Source organism: Procambarus clarkii, chromosome 46 (genome assembly GCF_040958095.1).
Source record: "Procambarus clarkii isolate CNS0578487 chromosome 46, FALCON_Pclarkii_2.0, whole genome shotgun sequence".
Lineage (NCBI taxonomy): Eukaryota > Metazoa > Arthropoda > Malacostraca > Decapoda > Cambaridae > Procambarus > Procambarus clarkii.
This window is the reverse complement of record NC_091195.1, coordinates 37,112,408-37,139,907: the sequence shown is the minus strand read 5'-3', so window position 1 is coordinate 37,139,907 and position 27,500 is coordinate 37,112,408. Positions and strand designations below refer to the sequence as shown.

The following is a 27,500-nucleotide window of genomic DNA, read 5'->3' as shown; positions in this document are numbered from 1 at the left end:
TTCCACAGACTCACAGCCTTTAATGTATCAGACAGTAAATGTCAGTTGATCTGTGTGTGAGATGTCTGGAGTGGAATGTTCACTTAACCAATAATACTTTGACTCATTTACTTATTCAAGAATAGTGCAAAAAACCAGTTGTCCAATTAATTCAATAAATTCCTCACAAATATATGCAGATAAATATGACGGATTTCCTTTTCCAGGATTTCCATACATTTTGAGATGATCTTCCAGGAAAGGATCAAACTCACTCAGCAGCTCCAGTATTCCTAAATAGTTGCCATTTTTTGCTGACACAATAATCTGATTTTCTCCACAAAATGCCAAACCTCTTGAGGCAAGAAAGCGAATTACAGAAACCACACGTGTCAACACTTTATGGCAATATTCCTGCTCTGAGCCATGTTGCTCAAGCAATAAAGAATCTTCACTTCCAGTTTCTTTATGCCTTATCATATATGCTGTCATGCACTTTCCATGTTCTTCTCCAATTTTATGTTCTACAGTAACATTGCTGGACTTCCAGTCACTAAACCCCATTGTAGCAAAGGTAGATTCTTTCTTGGACAATAGGCGACATACAAAGCCGTACAAACGACCTTGGGATGGTGAATAGTGTAGCCATTCACGTTTTACATACTCGCTATTCCGCAGTTCACGTTTGAACACATTGTTTGATAAATACCTTTCCCTCATATTCTCTGCTCCAGCTGTTTTATACATTCTGCTTGAGTTTGTAAGGTTGCTATTATGATTCTAACATGATGAGGGCCCACTACGAATCCAGTAATCTATTGTGTTAGTATCATTAATGTTCCACAGTCCCGGATCTGTCTCTTGGATTACAAACTCCTTTACTGTTACAGCTTTGGGTATTTCCTCTTGTAAAACGTCACCAGCAGCAGCAACAAGCAATGATGGCATGTCTGCTGAAACTGGATGATGGTTGCAGGAATGGATGTAGATGTGGATGTTATATCTGAAGGAAGAGTACTAGTGGCTGACACTGCAGGAGTGGATGCTGATGTGGATGTTATATCTGAAGGAAGAGTACTAGTGGCTGACACTGCAGGAGTGGATGTTATATCTGAAGGAACAGTACTAGTGGCTGACACTGCAGGAGTGGATGCTGATGTGGATGTTATATCTGAAGGAATGGTTTGAGTGGCTGTCATTGCACCTGTGTTGAGCCACGATGATAGTTTTGGAAGTTTTCCAATGTTCTCCTTCTCCTCTGCAGCTCTCTTCCTCTTCCTCTTCAGTGCTCCACTCAAAACATTACGTTTCATTTCAGCTGAAAGGTTTATTCACCTGGAAATATATCTTAAATATATAATATTTAGTCCCACACCAGGATGTTGGGTTAACTTATATAAGTGTGCTTGCAACAAGACCTAAATATTTAAACAGTCTGCTTCCATAATGAGCATGTCCTATGCTCGTGGGGCCCCTATGCTCGTGGGGCCCCTATGCTCGTGGGGCCCCTATGCTCGTGGGGCCCCTATGCTCGTGGGGCCCCTATGCTCGTGGGGACCCTATGCTCGTGGGGCCCCTATGCTCGTGGGGACCCTATGCTCGTGGTGCCCCTATGCTCGTGGGGCCCCGATGCTCGTGGTGCCCCTATGCTCGTGGGGCCCCTATGCTCGTGGGGCCCCTATGCTCGTGGGGACCCTATGCTCGTGGTGCCCCTATGCTCGTGGGGCCCCTATGCTCGTGGGGCCCCTATGCTCGTAGTCCCCTATGCTCGTGGGGCCCCTATGCTCGTGGGGCCCCTACGCTCATGGGGCCCCTATGCTCATGGGGCCCCTATGCTCGTGGGGCCCCTATGCTCGTGGGGCCCCTATGCTCGTAGTCCCCTATGCTCGTGGGGCCCCTATGCTCGTAGTCCCCTATGCTCGAGGGGCCCCTATGCTCGTAGTCCCCTATGCTCGTGGGGCCCCTATGCTCGTGGGGCCCCTATGCTCGTAGGGTCCCTATGCTCGTGGGGTCCCTATGCTCGTGGGGCCTCTATGCTCGTGGGGCCCCTATGCTCGTGGGGACCCTATGCTCGTGGGGTCCCTATGCTCGTGGGGACCCTATGCTCGAGGGGCCTCTATGCTCGTGGGGCCCCTATGCTCGTAGTCCCCTATGCTCGTGGGAACCCTATGCTCGTGGGGACCCTATGCTCGTGGGGCCGCTATGCTCGTGGGGTCCCTATGCTCGTGGGGACCCTATGCTCGTGGGGCCTCTATGCTCGTGGGGCCCCTATGCTCGTGGGGCCCCTATGCTCGTGGGGTCCCTATGCTCGTGGGGACCCTATGCTCGTGGGGCCTCTATGCTCGTGGGGTCCCTATGCTCGTGGGGTCCCTATGCTCGTGGGGCCCCTATGCTCGTGGGGCCCCTATGCTCGTGGGGCCCCTATGCTCGTGGGGTCCCTATGCTCGTGGGTCCTCTATGCTCGTGGGGCCCCAATGCTCGTGGGGCCCCTATGCTCGTGAGGCCCCTATGCTCGTGAGGCCCCTATACTCGTGGGGCCCCTATGCTCGTGGGGCCCCTATGCTCATGGGGCCCCTATGCTCGTGGGGCCCCTATGCTCGTGGGGCTCCTATGCTCGTGGGGCCCCTATGATCTTGGGGCCCCTATGCTCGTGGGGCCCCTATGCTCGTGGGGCCCCTATGCTAGTGGGGCACCTATGCTCGTGGGGCCCCTATGCTCGAGGAACCCCTATGCTCGTGGAGGCCCCTAGGCTCGTGGGGCCCCTATGCTTGTGGGCCCCCTATGCTCTTGGGGCCCCTGTGCTCGTGGGGGCCCCTATGCTCGTGGGGACCCTATTCTCGTGGGGCCCCTATGCTCATGGGGCCCCTATGCTCGTGGGGCCCCTATGCTCATGGGGCCCCTATGCTCGTGGGGCCCCTATGCTCGTGAGGCCCCTATACTCGTGGGGACCCTATGCTCGTGGGGCCCCTATGCTCGTGGGGCCCCTATACTCGTGGGGCCCCTATGCTCGTGGGGCCTCTATGCTCGTGGGGCCCCTATGTCCGTGGGGCCCCTATGCTCGTGGGGACCCTATGCTCGTGGGGCCCCTATGCTCGTGTGGTCTCTATGCTCGTGGGGCCCCTATGCTCGTGGGGCCCCTATGCTCGTGGGGCCCCTATGCTCGTGGGGCCCCTATGCTCGTGGGGCTCCTATGCTCGTGGGGCCCCTATGATCTTGGAGCCCCTATGCTCGTGGGGCCCCTATGCTAGTGGGGCACCTATGCTCGTGGGGCCCCTATGCTCGAGGAACCCCTATGCTCGTGGAGGCCCCTAGGCTCGTGGGGCCCCTATGCTTGTGGGCCCCCTATGCTCTTGGGGCCCCTGTGCTCGTGGGGGCCCCTATGCTCGTGGGGCCCCTATGCTCGTGGGGCCCCTGTGCTCGTGGGGTCCCTATGCTCGTGGGGCCCCCTATTCTCGTGGGGCCCCTATATTTGTGGGGGCCCTATGCTTGTGGGGCCCTATGCTCGTCGGGCCCCTATGCTTTTGGGGCCCTATGCTCGTGGGGCTCCTATGCTCGTGGGACCCCTATGCTCGTAAGGACCCTATGCTCGTGGGGCACGTATGCTCGTGGGGGCCCTATGCTCGTGGGGCACGTATGCTCGTGGGGGCCCTATGCTAGTGGGCCCCTATGCTCGTGGGGCCCTATGCTCCTGAGGCCCCTATGCTCGTGGGGACCCTATGCTCGCGGGGACCCTATGCTCGGGGGCACGTATGCTCGTCGGGGCCCAATGCTCGTGGGACCCCTATGGTCATGGGGCCCCTATCCTCGAGGGGCCCTTATGCTCGTGGGGCCCTTATGCTCGTAGGGACCCTATGCTCGTGGGGACCATATGCTCGTGGGGACCCTATGCTCGTGGGGCCCCTATGCTCGTAAGGCCCCTATGCTCGTGAGGCCCCTATACTCGTGGGGCCCCTATGCTCGTGGGGCCCCTATGCTCATGGGGCCCCTATGCTCGTGGGGCCCCTATGCTCGTGGGGCCCCTATGCTCGTGGGGCTCCTATGCTCGTGGGGCCCCTATGATCTTGGGGCCCCTATGCTCGTGGGGCCCCTATGCTCGTGGGGCCCCTATGCTAGTGGGGCACCTATGCTCGTGGGGCCCCTATGCTCGAGGAACCCCTATGCTCGTGGAGGCCCCTAGGCTCGTGGGGCCCCTATGCTTGTGGGCCCCCTATGCTCTTGGGGCCCCTGTGCTCGTGGGGGCCCCTATGCTCGTGGGGACCCTATGCTCGTGGGGCCCCTGTGCTCGTGGGGCCCCTATGCTCGTGGGGCCCCCTATTCTCGTGGGGCCCCTATGCTCATGGGGCCCCTATGCTCGTGGGGCCCCTATGCTCATGGGGCCCCTATGCTCGTGGGGCCCCTATGCTCGTGAGGCCCCTATACTCGTGGGGCCCCTATGCTCGTGGGGACCCTATGCTCGTGGGGCCCCTATGCTCGTGGGGCCCCTATACTCGTGGGGCCCCTATGCTCGTGGGGCCTCTATGCTCGTGGGGCCCCTATGTCCGTGGGGCCCCTATGCTCGTGGGGACCCTATGCTCGTGGGGCCCCTATGCTCGTGTGGTCTCTATGCTCGTGGGGCCCCTATGCTCGTGGGGCCCCTATGCTCGTGGGGCCCCTATGCTCGTGGGGCCCCTATGCTCGTGGGGCTCCTATGCTCGTGGGGCCCCTATGATCTTGGAGCCCCTATGCTCGTGGGGCCCCTATGCTAGTGGGGCACCTATGCTCGTGGGGCCCCTATGCTCGAGGAACCCCTATGCTCGTGGAGGCCCCTAGGCTCGTGGGGCCCCTATGCTTGTGGGCCCCCTATGCTCTTGGGGCCCCTGTGCTCGTGGGGGCCCCTATGCTCGTGGGGACCCTATGCTCGTGGGGCCCCTATGCTCGTGGGGCCCCTGTGCTCGTGGGGCCCCTATGCTCGAGGAACCCCTATGCTCGTGGAGGCCCCTAGGCTCGTGGGGCCCCTATGCTTGTGGGCCCCCTATGCTCTTGGGGCCCCTGTGCTCGTGGGGGCCCCTATGCTCGTGGGGACCCTATGCTCGTGGGGCCCCTGTGCTCGTGGGGCCCCTATGCTCGTGGGGCCCCCTATTCTCGTGGGGCCCCTATGCTCATGGGGCCCCTATGCTCGTGGGGCCCCTATGCTCATGGGGCCCCTATGCTCGTGGGGCCCCTATGCTCGTGAGGCCCCTATACTCGTGGGGCCCCTATGCTCGTGGGGACCCTATGCTCGTGGGGCCCCTATGCTCGTGGGGCCCCTATGCTCGTGGGGCCCCTATGCTCGTGGGGCCTCTATGCTCGTGGGGCCCCTATGTCCGTGGGGCCCCTATGCTCGTGGGGACCCTATGCTCGTGGGGCCCCTATGCTCGTGTGGTCTCTATGCTCGTGGGGCCCCTATGCTCGTGGGGCCCCTATGCTCGTGGGGCCCCTATGCTCGTGGGGCCCCTATGCTCGTGGGGCACCTATGCTCGTGGGGCCCCTATGATCTTGGAGCCCCTATGCTCGTGGGGCCCCTATGCTAGTGGGGCACCTATGCTCGTGGGGCCCCTATGCTCGAGGAACCCCTATGCTCGTGGAGGCCCCTAGGCTCGTGGGGCCCCTATGCTTGTGGGCCCCCTATGCTCTTGGGGCCCCTGTGCTCGTGGGGGCCCCTATGCTCGTGGGGACCCTATGCTCGTGGGGCCCCTATGCTCGTGGGGCCCCTGTGCTCGTGGGGTCCCTATGCTCGTGGGGCCCCCTATTCTCGTGGGGCCCCTATATTTGTGGGGGCCCTATGCTTGTGGGGCCCTATGCTCGTCGGGCCCCTATGCTTTTGGGGCCCTATGCTCGTGGGGCTCCTATGCTCGTGGGACCCCTATGCTCGTAAGGACCCTATGCTCGTGGGGCACGTATGCTCGTGGGGGCCCTATGCTCGTGGGGCACGTATGCTCGTGGGGGCCCTATGCTAGTGGGCCCCTATGCTCGTGGGGCCCTATGCTCCTGAGGCCCCTATGCTCGTGGGGACCCTATGCTCGCGGGGACCCTATGCTCGGGGGCACGTATGCTCGTCGGGGCCCAATGCTCGTGGGACCCCTATGGTCATGGGGCCCCTATCCTCGAGGGGCCCTTATGCTCGTGGGGCCCTTATGCTCGTAGGGACCCTATGCTCGTGGGGACCATATGCTCGTGGGGACCCTATGGTCGTGGGGCCCCTATGCTCGTAGGGTACCTATGCTCGTGGGGGCCCTTATGCTCGTGGGGACCCTATGCTCGTGGTACCCCTTTTCTCGTGGGGACCCTATGGTCGTGGGGCCCCAATGCTCATGGGGCCCCTATGCTCGTTGGGCCCCCTATGCTTTTGCTGCCCCTATGCTCGTGGGGCCCCTATGCTCGAGGGGCCCCTGTGCTCGTGGGGCCCCTATGCTCGTGGAGCCCCTATGCTCGTGGGGACCCTATGCTCGTGGGGCCCCTGTGTTCGTGGGGCCTCTATGCTCGTGGGGCCCCTATGCTCGTGGGGACCCTATGCTCGTGGGGCCCCTATGCTCTTGGGGCCCCTGTGCCCGTTGGGACCCTTTGCTCGTGGGGCCCCTATGCTCGTGGGGCCCTATGGTCGTTGGGCCCCTATGCTCATGGGGCCCCTATGCTCGTTGGGCCCCTATGCTTGTGCTGCCCCTATGCTCGTGGGGCCCCTATGCTCGAGGGGCCCCCGTGCTCGTGGAGCCCCTATGCTCGTGGGGACCCTATGCTCGTGGGGCCCCTGTGTTCGTGGGGCCTCTATGCTCGTGGGGCCCCTATGCTCGTGGGGACCCTATGCTCGTGGGGCCCCTATGCTCTTGGGGCCCCTGTGCCCGTTGGGACCCTATGCTCGTGGGGCCCCTATGCTCGTGGAGCCCCAATGCTCGTGGGGACCCTATGCTCGTGGGGCCCCTGTGCTCGTGGGGCCCCTATGCTCGTGGAGCCCCTATGCTCGTGGGGACCCTATGCTCGTGGGGCCCCTGTGTTCGTGGGGCCTCTATGCTCGTGGGGCCCCTATGCTCGTGGGGCCCTATGGTCGTTGGGCCCCTATGCTCATGGGGCCCCTATGCTCGTTGGGCCCCTATGCTTGTGCTGCCCCTATGCTCGTGGGGCCCCTATGCTCGAGGGGCCCCCGTGCTCGTGGAGCCCCTATGCTCGTGGGGACCCTATGCTCGTGGGGCCCCTGTGTTCGTGGGGCCTCTATGCTCGTGGGGCCCCTATGCTCGTGGGGACCCTATGCTCGTGGGGCCCCTATGCTCTTGGGGCCCCTGTGCCCGTTGGGACCCTATGCTCGTGGGGCCCCTATGCTCGTGGAGCCCCAATGCTCGTGGGTACCCTATGCTCGTGGGGCCCCTGTGTTCGTGGGGCCTCTATGCTCGTGGGGCCCCTATGCTCGTGGGGACCCTATGCTCGTGGGGCCCCTATGCTCTTGGGGCCCCTGTGCCCGTTGGGACCCTATGCTCGTGGGGCCCCTATGCTCGTGGGGCCCCTATGCTCGTGGAGCCCCTATGCTCGTGGGGCCCTTATGCTCTTGGGGCCCCTGTGCCCGTTGGGACCCTATGCTCGTGGGGCCCCTATGCTCGTGGGGCCCCTATGCTCGTGGAGCCCCTATGCTCGTGGGGCCTCTATGCTCGTGGGGCCACTATGTTCGTGGGGCCCCTGTGCTCGTGGGGCACCTATGCTCGTGGGGCCCCTATGCTCGTGGGGCCCCTATGCTCGTGGGGCCACTATGCTCGTGGGGGACCTATGCTCGTAGGGCCCCTATGTTCGTGGGGCCCCTATGCTCGTTGTGCCCGTATGCTCGTGGGGCCCCTATGCTCGTGGGGCCACTATGCTCGTGGGGGACCTATGCTCGTAGGGCCCCTATGCTCGTAGGGCACCTATGCTCGTGGGGGCCCCTATGCTCGTGGGGCCCCTATGCTCGTGGGGCCCCTATGCTCGTGGGGGACCTATGCTTGTAGGGCCCCTATGCTCGTAGGGCACCTATGCTCGTGGGGGCCCCTATGCTCGTAGGGCAACTATGCTCGTGGGGTCCCTATGCTCGTTGGGCCCCTATGATTGTGCTGCCCCTATGCTCGAGGGGCCCCTGTGCTCATGGGGCCCCTATGCTCGTGGGACCCTATGCTCGTGGGGCACCTATGCTCGTGGGGCCCCTATGCTCGTGGGGACCCTATGCTCGTAGGGCCCCTATGCTCGTAGGGCACCTATGCTCGTAGGGCACTTATGCTCGTGGGGCCCCTATGCTCGTAGGGCACCTATGCTCGTGGGGCCCCTTTGCTCGTTGGGCCCCTATGCTTGTGCTGCCCCTATGCTCGTGGGGCCCCTGTGCTCATGGGGCACATATGCTCGTGGGACACCTATGCTCGTGGGGACCCTATGCTCGTGGGGACCCTATGCTCGTGGGGCACCTATGCTCGTGGGGACCCTATGCTCGTGGGGACCCTATGCTCGTAGGGCCCCTATGCTCGTGGGGCCCCTATGCTCGTGGGGACCCTATGCTCGTGGGGCCCCTATGCTCGTGGGGGCCCCTATGCTCGTAGGGCACCTATGCTCGTGTGGCCCCTATGCTCGTAGGGCACCTATGCTGGTGGGGCCCCTATGCTCGTTGGGATCCTATGCTCGTGGGGCCCCTATGCTCGTAGGGGCCCCTATGCTTGTAGGGCACCTATGCTCGAGGGGCCCCTATGCTCGTGGGGCCCCTATGCTCGTAGGGCACCTATGCTGGTGGGGCCCCTATGCTCGTGGGGACCCTATGCTCGTGGGGCACCTATGCTCGTAGGGCACCTATGCTCGTGGGGCCCCTATGCTCGTGGGGCACCTATTCTCGTGGGGCCCCTATGCTCGTAGGGCATCTATGCTCGTGGGGCCCCTATGCTCGTGGGGCCCCTATGTTCGTGGGGCACCTATGCTCGTGGGGCCCCTATGCTCGTAGGGCATCTATGCTCGTGGGGCCCCTATGCTCGTGGGGCCCCTCTGCTCGAGGGGCCCCTATGCTCGTAGGGCACCTATGCTCGTGGGGCCCCTATGCTCGTAGGGCACCTATGCTCGTAGGGCATCTATGCTCGTGGGGCCCCTATGCTCGAGGGGCCCCTATGCTCGTAGGGCACCTATGCTCGTGGGGCCCCTATGCTCGTAGGGCACCTATGCTCGTAGGGCATCTATGCTCGTAGGGCATCTATGCTCGTGGGGCCCCTATGCTCGTGGGGCCCCTATGCTCGAGGGGCCCCTATGCTCGTAGGGCACCTATGCTCGTGGGGCACCTATGCTCGTGGGGCCCCTATGCTCGAGGGGCACCTATGCTCGTGGGGCACCTATGCTCGTGGGGCACCTATGCTCGTGGGGCCCCTATGCTCGTGGGGCACCTATGCTCCTGGGGCCCCTATGCTCGTGGGGCACCTATGCTCGTGGGGCACCTATGCTCGTGGGGCACCTATGCTCGTGGGGCACCTATGCTCGTGGGGCACCTATGCTCGTGGGGCACCTATGCTTGTGGGGCCCCTATGCTCTTGGGGCCCCTATGCTCGTGGGGCCCCTACCCAACCATATGCAATGTAATGAAGATAGGTGTAGGGAGCAGGAGGCCAGATACAAGGTATCTTCTGGGAGAGGAAATTCTTCAGGAGTCAGTGAAGGAAAAAGACTTGGGGGTTGATATCACGCCAGACCTGTCTCCTGCAGCACATATCAAGAGGCTAATATCAGCGGCATATGCCAGGCTGGCCAACATACGAACGGCATTCAGAAACTTGTGTAAAAAATCATTCAGAACTTTGTATACCACATATGTCAGGTAAATCCTGGAGTGTGAAGCCTAAGCATGGAGTCCATATCTAGTCAAGCATAAGACTAAACTGGAAAAGGTTCAAAGGTTTGCTACCAGACTAGTACCTGAGCTGAGAGGTATGAGCTACGAGGAAAGACTACGGGAATTAGACCACACTTCGCTGGAAGACAGAAGAGTTAGGGGGGACATGATCACCACATTTAAGATTCTGAAGAGAATTGATAGGGTAGATAAAGACAGGCTATTTACACAAGGGGCACACGCACAAGGGGACACAGGTGGAAACTGAGTGCCCAAATGAGCCACAAAGATATTAGAAAAAAGTTTTTTTGTGTCAGAGTAGTTGACAAATGGAATGCATTAGGGGGTGATGTGGTGAAGGCTGACTCCATACACAGTTTCAAGTGTAGATATGATAAAGCCCAATAGGCTCAGGAATCTGTACACCTGTTGATTGACGGTAGAGAGGCGGGACCAAAGAGCCAGAGCTCAACCTCCACAAACACAACTAGGTGAGTACCTGTTTCCCGTGCTGACATACACACACACCCCGGTACACCTGTCTCCCGTGCTAACACACACACCCCGGTACACCTGTCTCCCGTGCTGACACACACACACACACCGGTACACCTGTCTCCCGTGCTAACACACACTCACACACCGGTACACCTGTCTCCCGTGCTAACACACACTCACATACCGGTACACCTGTCACCCGTGCTGATACACACACACACCCCGGTACACCTGTCTCCCGTGCTGACACACACACACACACCGGTACACCTGTCACCCGTGCTGACACACACACACACACCGGTACACCTGTCTCCCGTGCTAACACACACTCACACACCGGTACACCTGTCTCCCGTGCTGACACACACACACACACCGGTACACCTGTCACCCGTGCTGACACACACACACACACCGGTACACCTGTCTCCCGTGCTAACACACACTCACACACCGGTACACCTGTCACCCGTGCTAACACACACTCACACACCGGTACACCTGTCACCGGGCTGACACACACATACCCCGGTACACCTGTCACCCGTGCTGACACACACATACCCCGGTACACCTGTCACCCGTGCTGACACACACATACCCCGGTACACCTGTCACCCGTGGTGACACACACACACCACTGTATACCTGTCACCCGTGCTGACACACACACACCGGTACACCTGTCACCCGTGCTGACACACACACACACACCCTGGTACACCTGTCACCCGTGCTGACACACACACACCCTGGTACACCTGTCACCCGTGCTGACACACACACACACACCCCGGTACACCTGTCACCCGTGCTGACACACACACACACCCAGGTACACCTGTCACCCGTGCTGACACACACACACCGGTACACCTGTCACCCGTGCTGACACACACACACACACCCTGGTACACCTGTCACCCGTGCTGACACACACACACCCTGGTACACCTGTCACCCGTGCTGACACACACACCCCGGTACACCTGTCACCCGTGCTGACACACACACACACCCAGGTACACCTGTCACCCGTGCTGACACACACACACCCCGGTACACCTGTCACCCGTGCTGACACATACACACACCCCGGTACACCTGTCACCCGTGCTGACACACACACACACCCAGGTACACCTGTCACCCGTGCTGACACACACACACACACCCCGGTACACCTGTCACCCGTGCTGACACACACACACACCCCGGTACACCTGTCATCCGTGCTGACACACACACACACCCCGGTACACCTGTCACCCGTGCTGACACACACACACACCCAGGTACACCTGTCACCCGTGCTGACACACACACACACACCCCGGTACACCTGTCACCCGTGCTGACACACACACACACACCGGTACACCTGTCACCCGTGCTGACACACACACACACCCCGGTACACCTGTCACCCGTGCTGACACACACACACACACCCCGGTACACCTGTCACCCGTGCTGACACACACACACCCCGGTACACCTGTCACCCGTGCTGACACACACACACACACCCCGGTACACCTGTCACCCGTGCTGACACACACACACACCCCGGTACACCTGTCACCCGTGCTGACTTACACACACCCTGGTACACCTGTCACCCGTACTGACACACACACACACCCCGGTACACCTGTCACCCGTGCTGACACACACACACACACCCAGGTACACCTGTCTCCCGTGCTGACACACACACACCCCGGTACACCTGTCACCCGTGCTGACACACACACACACCGGTACACCTGTCACCCGTGCTGACACACACACACCGGTACACCTGTCACCCGTGCTGACACACACACACACCGGTACACCTGTCACCCGTGCTGACACACACACACACACCCCGGTACACCTGTCTCCCGTGCTGACACACACACCCTGGTACACCTGTCTCCCGTGCTGACACACACACCCCGGTACACCTGTCTCCCGTGCTGACACACACACACACACCGGTACACCTGTCACCCGTGCTGACACACACACACCCCGGTACACCTGTCTCCCGTGCTGACACACACACACACACCCCGGTACACCTGTCACCCGTGCTGACACACACACACACCCAGGTACACCTGTCTCCCGTGCTGACACACACACACCCCGGTACACCTGTCACCCGTGCTGACACACACACCCCGGTACACCTGTCTCCCGGGCTGACACACACACACACACCGGTACACCTGTCTCCCGTGCTGACACACACACACCCCGGTACACCTGTCTCCCGTGCTGACACACACACACACACCGGTACACCTGTCTCCCGTGCTGACACACACACACCCCGGTACACCTGTCTCCCGTGCTGACACACACACACACCGGTACACCTGTCACCCGTGCTGACACACACACACCCCGGTACACCTGTCACCCGTGCTGACACACACACCCCGGTTCACCTGTCACCCGTGCTGACACACACACACCCCGGTACACCTGTCACCCGTGCTGACACACACACACCCCTGTACACCTGTCTCCCGTGCTGACACACACACACACCGGTACACCTGTCACCCGTGCTGACACACACACACACACCCCTGTACACCTGTCTCCCGTGCTGACACACACACACACACCCCGGTACACCTGTCACCCGTGCTGACACACACACACACACAGACGTGTACACAACTGTACGAACACACAGGTGTTGTCCCCCTCCCCCGGTACACTCAACCCGCATGGTAAACACTGACTTCTTAATCACGGCTCTTAGGATAGTACAGAGCTTAATCACGGCTCTTAGGATAGTACAGAGCTTAATCACGGCTCTTAGGATAGTACAGAGCTTAATCACGGCTCTTAGGATAGTACAGAGCTTATTCATGGCTTCTAGGATAGTACAGAGCTTATTCATGGCTCCTAGGATAGTACAGAGCTTATTCATGGCTCCTAGGATAGTACAGAGCTTATTCATGGCTCCTAGGATAGTCCAGAGCTTATTTATGGCTCCTAGGATAGTACAGAGCTTAATCACGGCTCTTAGGATTAGTACAGAGATTAATCACGGCTCTTAGGATAGTACAGAGCTTAATCACGGCTCTTAGGATTAGTACAGAGATTAATTAGTGGTCGCTAGAGCACTTCCCCGCTTTAGCGACGACGTCCGGAGTCGTTCATTAAAATAATTGTTAAAAATTTAAATTTTATCCGATCAATCTGGTAATGGTTTCAAAATGAGCGCCTTTAGATTGCACACAATTTAGCACTTTCGCACCCATATGTCGCTTGAGCACGACATATTTTTTTTATCTTGAATGCACCTCAAGCGGCAATTGTTAAAAATATTTCTATAAAATCCAATTCATATCCGATCGACTTGGTGATAGTATAAAAATGTTTGCCAATAAATATTCGTTTTTTTTAACACCCTCATAGCCTATTTGGGAGAACGGCATCTACGTGGTAAGACCATTGTATTGTTGACGCGACCAGTGTAATCGACGTAGTTTTTGATTTGGTGCCGGTCTAACGCATCCTTGTGTGACATTTTATACATATGTTCTTCTAGAACATTCTATTGCGAAGACATTGGTACAAAAATTAAGTACATACTACGAAAATTAAGGTCAGGACAGTGAAAAGAATTTACACTTTTCAATAGGTGTTTCGCCTATCTGCAGTCAGGTATGTGGTAAGAGATAACACTTCAGCCACTTCCCACACTCTTGCGGGTGGGCCGCTACCATGATTCTACATTTATATGCATATGTCCGTGTAGGGAATTTTATTGCGGTCACAGTGATATCAAAATTAACGACATAGAACAATTCCGGGGTTGATAAATATGAAAAGATCATAAACATTTCAGCGCGGTTTGACGCTCCCGGCTAACGATCGCCATAGTTTTTTATTTGGTGCGGGTCTCATGTCGAGTTTGGTGAAATTTTACATATATATTCCTCTAGAGCATTCTCTTGTGAACAAATTGATACCAAATTTAAATACATACATGGAATATTAAGGTGAGCAGACCGAAAAGATTATAAACAATTTAGTGTCGCCACACGGTTGCTGGAAACGAACAGCCCACCCACCAGAGGAGGCAATACCACCGTTATACAAATGTGGCCCCTGTGACAGTGGTGTCTCCTCAGAGGAGACAATGTGGCCCCTGTGACAGTGGTGTCTCCTCAGAAGAGGCAATGCGGGCCCCTGTGACGGTGGTGTCTCCTCAGAGGAGAAAATGTGGGCCCCTGTGACAGTGGTGTTTCCTCAGAGGAGACAATGTGGGCCCTGTGACAGTGGTGACTCCTCAGAGGAGACAATGTGGCCCCTGTGACAGTGGTGTCTCCTCAGAGGAGACAATGTGGGCCCTGTGACAGTGGTATCTCCTCAGAGGAGACAATGTGGGCCTCTGTGACAGTGGTGTTACCTCAGAGGAGACAATGTGGGCCCCTGTGACAGTGGTGTCTCCTCAGAGGAGACAATGTGGGCCCTGTGACAGTGGTGTCTCCTCAGAGGAGACAATCTGGGCCCCTGTGACAGTGGTGTCTCCTCAGAGGAGACAATGTGGCCCCTGTGACAGTGGTGTCTCCTCAGAGGAGACAATGTGGGCCCCTGTGACAGTGGTGTCTACTCAGAGGAGACAATGTGGCCCCTGTGACAGTGGTGTCTCCTCAGAAGAGGCAATGCGGGCCCCTGTGACGGTGGTGTCTCCTCAGAGGAGACAATGTGGGCCCCTGTGACAGTGGTGTCTCCCCAGAGGAGACAATGTGGACCCCTGTGACAGTTTTGTCTCCTCAGAGGAGACAATGTGGCCCCTGTGACAGTGGTGTCTCCTCAGAGGAGACAATGTGGACCCCTGTGACAGTGGTGTCTCCTCGGAGGAGACAATGTGGCCCCTGTGACAGTGGTGTCTCCTCAGAGGAGACAATGTGGGCCCTGTGACAGTGGTGTCTCCTCAGAGGAGAAAATGTGGGCCCTGTGACAGTGGTGTCTCCTCAGAGGAGACAATGTGGCCCCTGTGACTGTGGTGTCTCCTCAGAGGAGACAATGTGGGCCCTGTGACAGTGGTGTCTCCTCAGAGGAGAAAATGTGGGCCCTGTGACAGTGGTGTCTCCTCAGAGGAGACAATGTGGGCCCCTGTGACAGTGGTGTCTCCTCAGAGGAAACAATGTGGGCCCCTGTGACAGTGGTGTCTCCTCAGAGGAGAAAATGTGGGACCCAGTGACAGTGGTGTCTCCTCAGAGGAGACAATGTAGCCCCTGTGACAGTGGTGTCTCCTCAGAGGAGACAATGTGGACCCCTGTGACAGTGGTGTCTCCTCAGAGGAGGCAATGTAGCCCCTGTGGCAGTGGTGTCTCCTCAGCGAAGACAATGTGGGCCCCTGTGACAGTGGTGTCTCCTCAGAGGAGTCAATGTAGCCCCTGTGACAGTGGTGTCTCCTCAGAGGAGACAATGTGGCCCCTGTGACAGTTGTGTCTCCTCAGAGGAGACAATGTGGGCCCCTGTGACAGTGGTGTCTCCCCAGAGGAGACAATGTGGACCCCTGTGACAGTTTTGTCTCCTCAGAGGAGACAATGTGGCCCCTGTGACAGTGGTGTCTCCTCAGAGGAGACAATGTGGACCCCTGTGACAGTGGTGTCTCCTCGGAGGAGACAATGTGGCCCCTGTGACAGTGGTGTCTCCTCAGAGGAGACAATGTGGGCCCTGTGACAGTGGTGGCTCCTCAGAGGAGAAAATGTGGGCCCTGTGACAGTGGTGTCTCCTCAGAGGAGACAATGTGGCCCCTGTGACTGTGGTGTCTCCTCAGAGGAGACAATGTGGGCCCTGTGACAGTGGTGTCTCCTCAGAGGAGAAAATGTGGGCCCTGTGACAGTGGTGTCTCCTCAGAGGAGACAATGTGGGCCCCTGTGACAGTGGTGTCTCCTCAGAGGAAACAATGTGGGCCCCTGTGACAGTGGTGTCTCCTCAGAGGAGAAAATGTGGGACCCAGTGACAGTGGTGTCTCCTCAGAGGAGACAATGTAGCCCCTGTGACAGTGGTGTCTCCTCAGAGGAGACAATGTGGACCCCTGTGACAGTGGTGTCTCCTCAGAGGAGGCAATGTAGCCCCTGTGGCAGTGGTGTCTCCTCAGAGAAGACAATGTGGGCCCCTGTGACAGTGGTGTCTCCTCAGAGGAGTCAATGTAGCCCCTGTGACAGTGGTGTCTCCTCAGAGGAGACAATGTGGCCCCTGTGACAGTTGTGTCTCCTCAGAGGAGACAATGTGGGCCCCTGTGACAATGGTGTCTCCTCAGAGGAGACAATGTGGGCCCCTCTGACAGTGGTGTCTCCTCAGAGGAGAAAATGTGGGCCCTGTGACAGTGGTGTCTCCTCAGAGGAGATAATGTGGCCCCTGTGACAGTGGTGTCTCCTCAGAGGAGACAATGTGGGCCCTGTGACAGTGGTGTCTCCTCAGAGGAGACAATGTGGGCAATGTGACAGTGGTGTCTCCCCAGAGGAGACAATGTGGACCCCTGTGACAGTGGTGTCTCCTCAGAGGAGACAATGTGGCCCCTGTGACAGTGGTGTCTCCTCAGAGGAGACAATGTGGGCCCTGTGACAGTGGTGTCTCCTCAGAGGAGACAATGTCGGCCCTGTGACAGTGGTGTCTCCTCAGAGGGGGAAATGTGGTCTCTGTGACAGTGGTGTCTCCTCCGAGGAGGCAATGTGGGCCCCTGTGACAGTAGTGTCTCCTCAGAGGAGACAATGTGGACCCCTGTGACAGTGGTCTCTCCTCAGAGAAGACAATGTGGCCCCTGTGAAAGTGGTGTCTCCTCAGAGGAGGCAATGTGGGCCCCTGTGACAGTGGTGTCTCCTCATAGGAGACAATGTGGGCCCCTGTGACAGTGGTGTCTCCTCAGAGGAGACATTGTAGGCCTTGTGACAGTGGTGTCTCCTCAGAGGAGACAATATGGGCCCCTGTGACAGTGGTGTCTCCTCAGAGGAAACAATGTGGGCCCCTGTGACAGTGGTGTCTCCTCAGAGGAGACAATGTGGGCCCCCTCTGACAGTGGTGTCTCCCCAGAGGAGACAATGTGGCCCCCTCTGACAGTGGTGTCTCCCCAGGGGAGACAATGTGGACCCCTGTGACAGTGGTGTCTCCTCAGAGGAGACAATGTGGACCCCTGTGACAGTGGTGTCTCCTCGGAGGAGACAATGTGGACCCCTGTGACAGTGGTGTCTCCTCGGAGGAGACAATGTGGCCCCTGTGACAGTGGTGTCTCCTCAGAGGAGACAATGTGGGCCCTGTGACAGTGGTGTCTCCTCAGAGGAGACAATGTGGGCCCCTGTGACAGTGGTGTCTCCTCAGAGGAGACAATGTGGCCCCTGTGACAGTGGTGTCTCCTCAGAGGAGACAATGTGGGCCCCTGTGACAGTGGTGTCTCCTCAGAGGAGACAATGTGGGCCCCTGTGACAGTGGTGTCTCCTCAGAGGAGACAATGTGGGCCCCTGTGACAGTGGTGTCTCCTCAGAGGAGACAATGTGGGCCCCTGTGACAGTGGTGTCTCCTCAGAGGAGACAATGTGGGCCCCTGTGACAGTGGTGTCTCCTCAGAGGAGACAATGTGGGCCCCTGTGACAGTGGTGTCTCCTCAGAGGAGACAATGTGGGCCCTGTGACAGTGGTGTCTCCTCAGAGGAGACAATGTGGGCCCCTGTGACAGTGGTGTCTCCTCAGAGGAGACAATGTGGGCCCCTGTGACAGTGGTGTCTCCTCAGAGGAGACAATGTGGGCCCCTGTGACAGTGGTGTCTCCTCAGAGGAGACAATGTGGGCCCCTGTGACAGTGGTGTCTCCTCAGAGGAGACAATGTGGCCCCTGTGACAGTGGTGTCTCCTCAGAGGAGACAATGTGGGCCCTGTGACAGTGGTGTCTCCTCAGAGGAGACAATGTGGGCCCTGTGACAGTGGTGTCTCCTCAGAGGGGACAATGTGGGCCTCTGTGACAGTGGTGTCTCCTCAGAGGAGACAATGTGGGCCCTGTGACAGTGGTGTCTCCTCAGAGGGGGAAATGTGGTCTCTGTGACAGTGGTGTCTCCTCCGAGGAGGCAATGTGGGCCCCTGTGACAGTGGTGTCTCCTCAGAGGAGACAATGTGGGCCCCTGTGACAGTGGTGTCTCCTCAGAGGAGACAATGTAGGCCCTCTGACAGTGGTGTCTCCTCAGAGGAGACAATATGGGCCCCTGTGACAGTGGTGTCTCCTCAGAGGAGACAATGTGGGCCCCTGTGACAGTGGTGTCTCCTCAGAGGAGACAATGTGAGCCCCTGTGACAGTGGTGTCTCCTCAGAGGAGACAATATGGGCCCCTGTGACAGTGGTGTCTCCTCAGAGGAGACAATGTGGGCCCCTGTGACAGTGGTGTCTCCTCAGAGGAGACAATGTGGGCCCCTGTGACAGTGGTGTCTCCTCAGAGGAGACAATGTGGCCCCTGTGACAGTGGTGTCTCCTCAGAGGAGACAATGTGGCCCCTGTGACTGTGAGGTCTCCTCAGAGGAGTCAATGTGGGCCCTGTGACAGTGGTGTCTCCTCAGAGGAGACAATGTGGGCCCCTGTGACAGTGGTGTCTCCTCAGAGGAGACAATGCGGGCCGCTGTGACAGTGATGTCTCCTCAGAGGAGTCAATGTGGGCCTTTGTGACAGTGGTGTCTCCTCAGAGGAGACAATGTGGGCCCCTGTAACAGTGGTGTCTCCTCAGAGGAGACAATGTGGGCCCTGTGAGAGTGGTGTCTCCTCAGAGGAGACAATGTGGCCCCTGTGACAGTTATGTCTCCTCAGAGGAGTCAATGTGGTCCCTGTGACAGTGGTGTCTCCTCAGAGGAGGCAATGTGGGCCCCTGTGACAGTGGTGTCTCCTCAGAGGAGACAATGTGGGGCCCTGTGACAGTGGTGTCTCCTCAGAGGAGACATTGTAGGCCCTGTGACAGTGGTGTCTCCTCAGAGGAGACAATATGGGCCCCTGTGACAGTGGTGTCTCCTCAGAGGAAACAATGTGGGCCCCTGTGACAGTGGTGTCTCCTCAGAGGAGACAATGTGGCCCCTGTGACAGTGGTGTCTCCTCAGAGGAGACAATGTGGCCCCTGTGACAGTGGTGTCTCCTCAGAGGAGGCAATGTGAGCCCCTGTGACAGTGGTGTTTCCTCAGAGGAGACAATATGGGCCCCTGTGACAGTGGTGTCTCCTCAGAGGAGACAATGTGGGCCCCTGTGACAGTGGTGTCTCGTCAGAGGAGACAATGTGGGCCCCCTGTGACAGTGGTGTCTCCTCAGAGGAGACAATGTGGCCCCTGTGACAGTGGTGTCTCCTCAGAGGAGACAATGTGGCCCCTGTGACTGTGAGGTCTCCTCAGAGGATTCAATGTGGGCCCTGTGACAGTGGTGTCTCCTCAGAGGAGACAATGTGGGCCCTGTGACAGTGGTGTCTCCTCAGAGGAGACAATGTGGGCCCTGTGACAGTGGTGTCTCCTCAGAGGAGGCAATGTGGGCCCTGTGACAGTGGTGTCTCCTCAGAGGAGACAATGTGGCCCCTGTGACAGTGGTGTCTCCTCAGAGGAGACAATGTGGGCCCCTGTGAAAGTGGTGTCTCCTCAGAGGAGACAATGCGGGCCCCTGTGACAGTGATGTCTCCTCAAAGGAGTCAATGTGGGCCCCTGTGACAGTGGTGTCTCCTCAGAGGAGACAATGTGGGCCCCTGTGATAGTGATGTCTCCTCAGAGGAGACAATGTGGGCCCAGTGACAGTGGTGTCTCCTCAGAGGAGACAATGTGGCCCCTGTGACAGTTATGTCTCCTCAGAGGAGTCAATGTGGGCCCTGTGACAGTGGTGTCTCCTCAGAGGAGACAATGTGGGCCCTGTGACAGTGGTGTCTCCTCAGAGGAGACAATGTGGGCCCCTGTGACAGTGGTGTCTCCTCAGAAGAGGCAATGCGGGCCCCTGTGACGGTGGTGTCTCCTCAGAGGAGACAATGTGCGCCCTGTGACAGTGGTGTCTCCTCAGAGGAGACAATGTGGGACCCTGTGACAGTGGTGTCTCCTCAGAGGAGAAAATGTGGGCCCTGTGACAGTGGTGGCTCCTCAGAGGAGACAATGTGGGCCTCTGTGACAGTGGTGTCTCCTCAGAGGAGAAAATGTGGGCCCCTGTGACAGTGGTGTCTCCTCAGAAGAGACAATGTGGGACCCTGTGACAGTGGTGTCTCCTCAGAGGAGACCATGTGGGCCTCTGTGACAGTGGTGTCTCCTCAGAGGAGAAAATGTGGGCCCCTGTGACAGTGGTGTCTCCTCAGAGGAGGCAATGTGAGCCCTGTGACAGTGGTGTCTCCTCAGAGGAGACAATATGGGCCCCTGTGACAGTGGTGTCTCCTCAGAGGAAACAATGTGGGCCCTGTGACAGTGGTGTCTCCTCAGAGGAGGCAATGTGAGCCCCTGTGACAGTGGTGTTTCCTCAGATGAGACAATATGGGCCCCTGTGACAGTGGTGTCTCCTCAGAGGAGACAATGTGGGCCCCTGTGACAGTGGTGTCTCGTCAGAGGAGACAATGTGGGCCCCCTGTGACAGTGGTGTCTCCTCAGAGGAGACAATGTGGCCCCTGTGACAGTGGTGTCTTCTCAGAGGAGACAATGTGGCCCCTGTGACTGTGAGGTCTCCTCAGAGGAGTCAATGTGGGCCCTGTGACAGTGGTGTCTCCTCAGAGGAGACAATGTGGGCCCTGTGACAGTGGTGTCTCCTCAGAGGAGACAATGTGGTCCCTGTGACAGTGGTGTCTCCTCAGAGGAGGCAATCTGGGCCCTGTGACAGTGGTGTCTCCTCAGAGGAGACAATGTGGCCCCTGTGACAGTGGTGTCTCCTCAGAGGAGACAATGTGGGCCCCTGTGAAAGTGGTGTCTCCTCAGAGGAGACAATGCGGGCCCCTGTGACAGTGGTGTCTCCTCAGAGGAGACAATGTGGGCCCCTGTGATAGTGATGTCTCCTCAGAGGAGACAATGTGGGCCCAGTGACAGTGGTGTCTCCTCAGAGGAGACAATGTGGCCCCTGTGACAGTTATGTCTCCTCAGAGGAGTCAATGTGGGCCCTGTGACAGTGGTGTCTCCTCAGAGGAGACAATGTGGGCCCTGTGACAGTGGTGTCTCCTCAGAGGAGACAATGTGGGCCCCTGTGACAGTGGTGTCTCCTCAGAAGAGGCAATGCCGGCCCCTGTGACGGTGGTGTCTCCTCAGAGGAGACAATGTGGGCCCTGTGACAGTGGTGTCTCCTCAGAGGAGACAATGTGGGACCCTGTGACAGTGGTGTCTCCTCAGAGGAGAAAATGTGGGCCCTGTGACAGTGGTGGCTCCTCAGAGGAGACAATGTGGGCCCCTGTGACAGTGGTGTCTCCTCAGAGGAGAAAATGTGGGCCCCTGTGACAGTGGTGTCTCCTCAGAGGAGACAATGTGGGACCCTGTGACAGTGGTGTCTCCTCAGAGGAGACCATGTGGGCCTCTGTGACAGTGGTGTCTCCTCAGAGGAGAAAATGTGGGCCCCTGTGACAATGGTGTCTTCTCAGAGGAGACAATGTGGGCCCCTGTGACAGTTGTGTCTCCCCAGAGGAGACAATGTGGACCCCTGTGAAAGTGGTGTCTCCTCAGAGTAGACAATGTGGCCCCTGTGACAGTGGTGTCTCCTCAGAGGAGACAATGTGGACCCCTGTGACAGTGGTGTCTCCTCAGAGGAGACAATGTGGGCCCTGTGACAGTGGTGTCTCCTCAGAGGAGACAATGTGGGCCCCTGTGACAGTGGTGTCTCCTCAGAGGAGAAAATGTGGGCCCTGTGACTGTGGTGTCTCCTCAGAGGAGACAATGTGGGCCCCTGTGACAGTGGTGTCTCCTCAGAGGAGAAAATGTGGGCCCCTGTGACAGTGGTGTCTCCTCAGAAGATACAATGTGGGACCCTGTGACAGTGGTGTCTCCTCAGAGGAGACCATGTGGGCCTCTGTGACAGTGGTGTCTCCTCAGAGGAGAAAATGTGGGCCCCTGTGACAATGGTGTCTTCTCAGAGGAGACAATGTGGGCCCCTGTGACAGTGGTGTCTCCTCAGAGGAGACAATGTGGGCCCCTGTAACAGTGGTGTCTCCTCAGAGGAGACAATGTGGCCCCTGTGACAGTGGTGTCTCCTCAGAGAAGTCAATGTGGGCCCTGTGACAGTGTTGTCTCCTCAGAGGAGACAATGTGGGCCCTGTGACAGTGGTGTCTCCTCAGAGGAGACAATGTGGCCCCTCTGACAGTGGTGTCTCCTCAGAGGAGACAATGTGGACCCCTGTGACAGCGGTGTCTCCTCAGAGGAGACAATGTGGCCCCTGTGACAGTGGTGTCTCCTCAGAGGAGACAATGTGGACCCCTGTGACAGTGGTGTCTCCTCAGAGGAGACAATGTGGCCCCTGTGACAGTGGTGTCGGAAAATCCGACACCATTTAATAATCATACAGATAATAGCTGTATTGTATAAACAAGTTACCCATAGAAAACGTAACTTGTAGTGGAATTACCGTCTATAGAAAACGGGATATCATCACCACATACTATTATAATTCACCAGCTATTCTGCTGGGAATTATTCTTAAATACATTAGTCTTTGGACTTTACCATCATAAAAACATCTTATATAAATTAACTTAATTATCAATATTAAAGTAGAGTAAATGTGACCCTTCTATCACTTTCTGAAATCTGGACAATGTAAGCCAGGCGTTAGGGAGGAAGGAGGGCAGCCATTGTTGTTTATATTGAGACCAGAGGCTCACACGAGAGCAAATTCGGCTCCTGTTAAATTTACTTGGACGTAGTGTTATGGAAACCAAAAGTGTACCATTTTCAACACGCTGTCATCAAATCAAGCTAAGTGTTCTTTCCGAAACCCATTATCTATCATTAGTGGCCATTAATGTCATTGGGTAGGGTTTGCCGGTTAGAACGCGAAATCGCCTCATACTAAAGGTAATTAAGCCAGGTCTTCATTGTTCCATGTATAGTATTTTCTCTGATATAGCTTGTCATATATAGAATCTGGCTTTACAGCTAGCGCCCTTTTGACAGGTCAAGACGAGGAAGCAAGATTTGTGCACCAGTTACTGGGTGATGGAAGCTACCTCAAAGAGGATAATTTGGTGTCTACACCCTAGATATACCTGGTGGACTAACCTGCTGTACTATAAGATAAGGAACCTTTTCAATGTATGTAGTTAATACTGTAGTTTGATTGGCTGCATATATATTCAATTAATAAATCCCCCTAATGTGTAGAGGATCGATTTGTGAGATTATGAGATTATTGCAGAAATACAGTCCACTTATCATTATACAAATTGCTATCGAAGTATATAAATTAACGTAAATATAAATTCATATAAATTAAATAAATATAAATCTCACAGGTCGGTTCCCACAAGTGGTGTCTCCTCAGAGGAGACAATGTGGGCCCTGTGACAGTGGTGTCTCCTCAGAGGAGAAAATGTGGGCCCTGTGACAGTGATGTCTCCTCAGAGGAGACAATGTGGCCCCTGTGACAGTGGTGTCTTCTCAGAGGAGACAATGTGGGCCCTGTGACAGTGGTGTCTCCTCAGAGGAGAAAATGTGGGCCCTGTGACAGTGGTGTCTCCTCAGAGGAGACAATGTGGGCCCCTGTGACAGTGGTGTCTCCTCAGAGGAAACAATGTGGGCCCCTGTGACAGTGGTGTCTCCTCAGAGGAAAAAATGTGGGCCCCTGTGACAATGGTGTCTTCTCAGAGGAGACAATGTGGGCCCCTGTGACAGTGGTGTCTCCTCAGAGGAGACCATGTGGGCCTCTGTGACAGTGGTGTCTCCTCAGAGGAGACCATGTGGGCCTCAGTGACAGTGGTGTCTCCTCAGAGGAGAAAATGTGGGCCCCTTTGACAATGGTGTCTTCTCAGAGGAGACAATGTGGGCCCCTGTGACAGTGGTGTCTCCTCAGAGAAGTCAATGTGGGCCCTGTGACAGTGTTGTCTCCTCAGAGGAGACAATGTGGGCCCTGTGACAGTGGTGTCTCCTCAGAGGAGACAATGTGGACCCCTGTGACAGTGGTGTCTCCTCAGAGGAGACAATGTGGGCCCTGTGACAGTGGTGTCTCCTCAGAGGAGAAAATGTGGGCCCTGTGACAGTGGTGTCTCCTCAGAGGACACAATGTGGCCCCTGTGACAGTGGTGTCCACTCAGAGGAGACAATGTGGGCCCTGTGACAGTGGTGTCTCCTCAGAGGAGACAATGTGGCCCCTGTGACAGTGGTGTCCACTCAGAGGAGACAATGTGGACCCCTGTGACAGTGGTGTCTCCTCAGAGGAGACAATGTGGCCCCTGTGACAGTGGTGTCCACTCAGAGGAGACAATGTGGACCCCTGTGACAGTGGTGTCTCCTCAGAGGAGACAATGTGGCCCCTGTGACAGTGGTGTCTCCTCAGAGGAGACAATGTGGGCCCTGTGACAGTGGTGACTCCTCAGAGGAGAAAGTGTGGGCCCTGTGACAGTGGTGTCTCCTCAGAGGAGATAATATGGGCCCCTGTGACAGTGGTGTCTCCTCAGAGGAGACAATGTGGGACCCTGTGACAGTGGTGTCTCCTCAGAGGAGACCATGTGGGCCTCTGTGACAGTGGTGTCTCCTCAGAGGAGAAAATGTGGGCCCCCTGTGACAATGGTGTCTTCTCAGAGGAGACAATGTGGGCCCCTGTGACAGTGGTGTCTCCTAAGAGGAGACAATGTGCGCCCCTGTGACAGTGGTGTCTCCTCAGAGGAGACAATGTGGCCCCTGTGACAGTGGTGTCTCCTCAGAGAAGTCAATGTGGGCCCTGTGACAGTGTTGTCTCCTCAGAGGAGACAATGTGGGCCCTGTGACAGTGGTGTCTCCTCAGAGGAGACAATGTGGCCCCTGTGACAGTGGTGTCTCCTCAGAGGAGACAATGTGGCCCCTGTGACTGTGGTGTCTCCTCAGAGGAGACAATGTGGACCCCTGTGACAGTGGTGTCTCCTCAGAGGAGACAATGTGGCCCCTGTGACAGTGGTGTCTCCTCAGAAGAGACAATGTGGGCCCTGTGACAGTGGTGTCTCCTCAGAGGAGACAATGTGGGCCCTGTGACAGTGGTGTCTCCTCAGAGGGGGAAATGTGGCCCCTGTGACAGTGGTGTCTCCTCAGAGGAGACAATGTGGGCCCTGTGACAGTGGTGTCTCCTCAGAGGAGACAATGTGTGCCCTGTGACAGTGGTGTCTCCTCAGAGGAGACACCACTGTTTATATTTACCATTCAACACTACCCTTTACCACATTCCGACCCTTCACCACCTTCCCTACCCTTCACCACCTTCCGACCCTTCACCACCTTCCCTACCCTTCCCCACCTTCCCTACCTTTCACCACCTTCCCTTCCCTTCACCACCTTTCCTTCCCTTTACCACCTTCCCTACCCTTCACCACCTTCCCTACCCTTCACCACCTTCCCTACCCTTCACCACCCTCCCTACCCTTCACTACCTTCCCTACCATTAACCACCTTCCCTACCCTTAACCACTTTCCCTACCCTTCAACACCTTCCCTACCCTTCACCACCTTCCCTACCCTTCACCACCTTCCCTACCCTGCACCACCTTCCCCTCCCCTTCAACACCTTCCCTACCCTTCACCACCTTCCCTACCCTTCACCACCTTCCCTACCTTTCACCACCTTCCCTACCCTTCACCACCTTCCCTACCCTTCACAATCTTCCCTACCCTTCACCACCTTCCCTACCCTACAACACCTTCCCAACCTTCCCTATCCTTCACCACCTTCCCTACCCTTCACCACCTTCCCTACCCTTCACCACCTTCCCTACCCTTCACCACCTTCCCTACCCTTCACCACCTTCCCTACCCTTCACCACCTTGTCTACCCTTCACCACCTTCCCTACCCTTCACCACTTTCCCTACCCTTCACCCAACCCGTTCTCGTTATAGCACGTCACATTCTGACGTATACTTTACCTAAGGACAAAAACTGATGTACAAGAAGATTGTTGCGGCTCGCGAAACTGAGGTGATGTCCCGTTTTCTGTTCTTGGTGATGTTTGGTGAGATGTGGATGTGAGTGTTGGCGGCAGGGTAGCAATGGCCTTATTCTGTATATTTATAGTGGGCCTTAAAGTGGGTGGGCCGACAAGCAGCTCCACATCTCACCAAACATCACCGGGTGACCACCACCCTGGAAATTTAGCTTGTTGGTGTTTCCATTGATAACAAGCTGATTTTTTTCCAGGACCACATTCAAAATATAACGAAAAAAGTTTCTAAAACAGTTAGCATTCTTTCTAAAATCAGATATTATGTACCTCGGCCTTGCTTGTAACGCTCTATTACTCTCTCAGCTATCCTTATCTCAACTATGGTATATGTGCTTGGGGTTCTATTACACAAAATTATCTTCGTCCTCTAATTACTCCATATAAATTAGCTATTAGAACAATAACAAACTCTGGCTCTAGACAGCACCCTGACATTTTTAATTTTGTTATTTGTTAGATATTATGTCACTGCACATCCTCTCATGTGTACTCTATATATATTAAACTCTGAACTGTAATGCCAATCCTGACCTTAAACGCTTCCTAAAGGGTTGTAACAGAACTCTTGGGGGCACCACACTAGAAACAAATATCTATTTCATAATTCAAGATTGCGACTTAACCAAACTAGAAACGCTATGCAAATCAAGGGACCCAGAATGTGGAATGACCTTTCCAATCACGTCAAAGACTGTCATCTCTCAACCAGTTTAAGAGAAGCACTAAGTACTACCTAATCGACTCCATGTAACATTCCTTACCTCCTAAATGTCAACCTATGTCTTCCTATTATCAAACATCATTAATGACTAACTTGTAAAACTGCTAATACCTGACATATATAAACTTAAGAAAATTGTAGTCCGTCAGTTTATTTACTCAAAATTACTATCGCTCGTCAGTTGCAATTGTTGTTGTTAATTCGACATGTAATTATGGTAATTCTTTCATCTACTTCAGTTCACTTCATGCTTTTGATCTCATTTAGTCTTAAGTCTTAGTTTTTAAGTGTTTTTCCCACATCTTGTATGAAACGGTGTGCATATTAGTGGCAACCAGGCTGTGACTCATACGTCAGGCTGCGAGCAGCCGTA

General features: G+C 56.2%; 2 protein-coding genes across 2 annotated transcripts in view; both read right to left on the bottom strand.

The window, feature by feature from the left end:
• The window catches only part of LOC138350608 (uncharacterized), a 401,046-nt gene that overhangs the window by 244,754 nt on the left and 128,792 nt on the right, over window positions 1-27,500 (bottom strand). The gene's annotated exons all lie outside the window — the stretch shown is intronic.
• On the bottom strand, window positions 112-726 carry LOC123749426 (uncharacterized). The gene has a single exon (XM_045731513.2). The coding sequence runs from the start codon at window positions 724-726 to the stop codon at window positions 112-114; it is 615 nt and encodes a 204-aa protein (XP_045587469.2).

Coding starts and splice junctions, on each gene's coding strand:
- LOC123749426 (XM_045731513.2), bottom strand. CDS start 726: ATGTATAAAACAGCTGGAGCAGAGAATATGAGGGAAAGGTATTTATCA.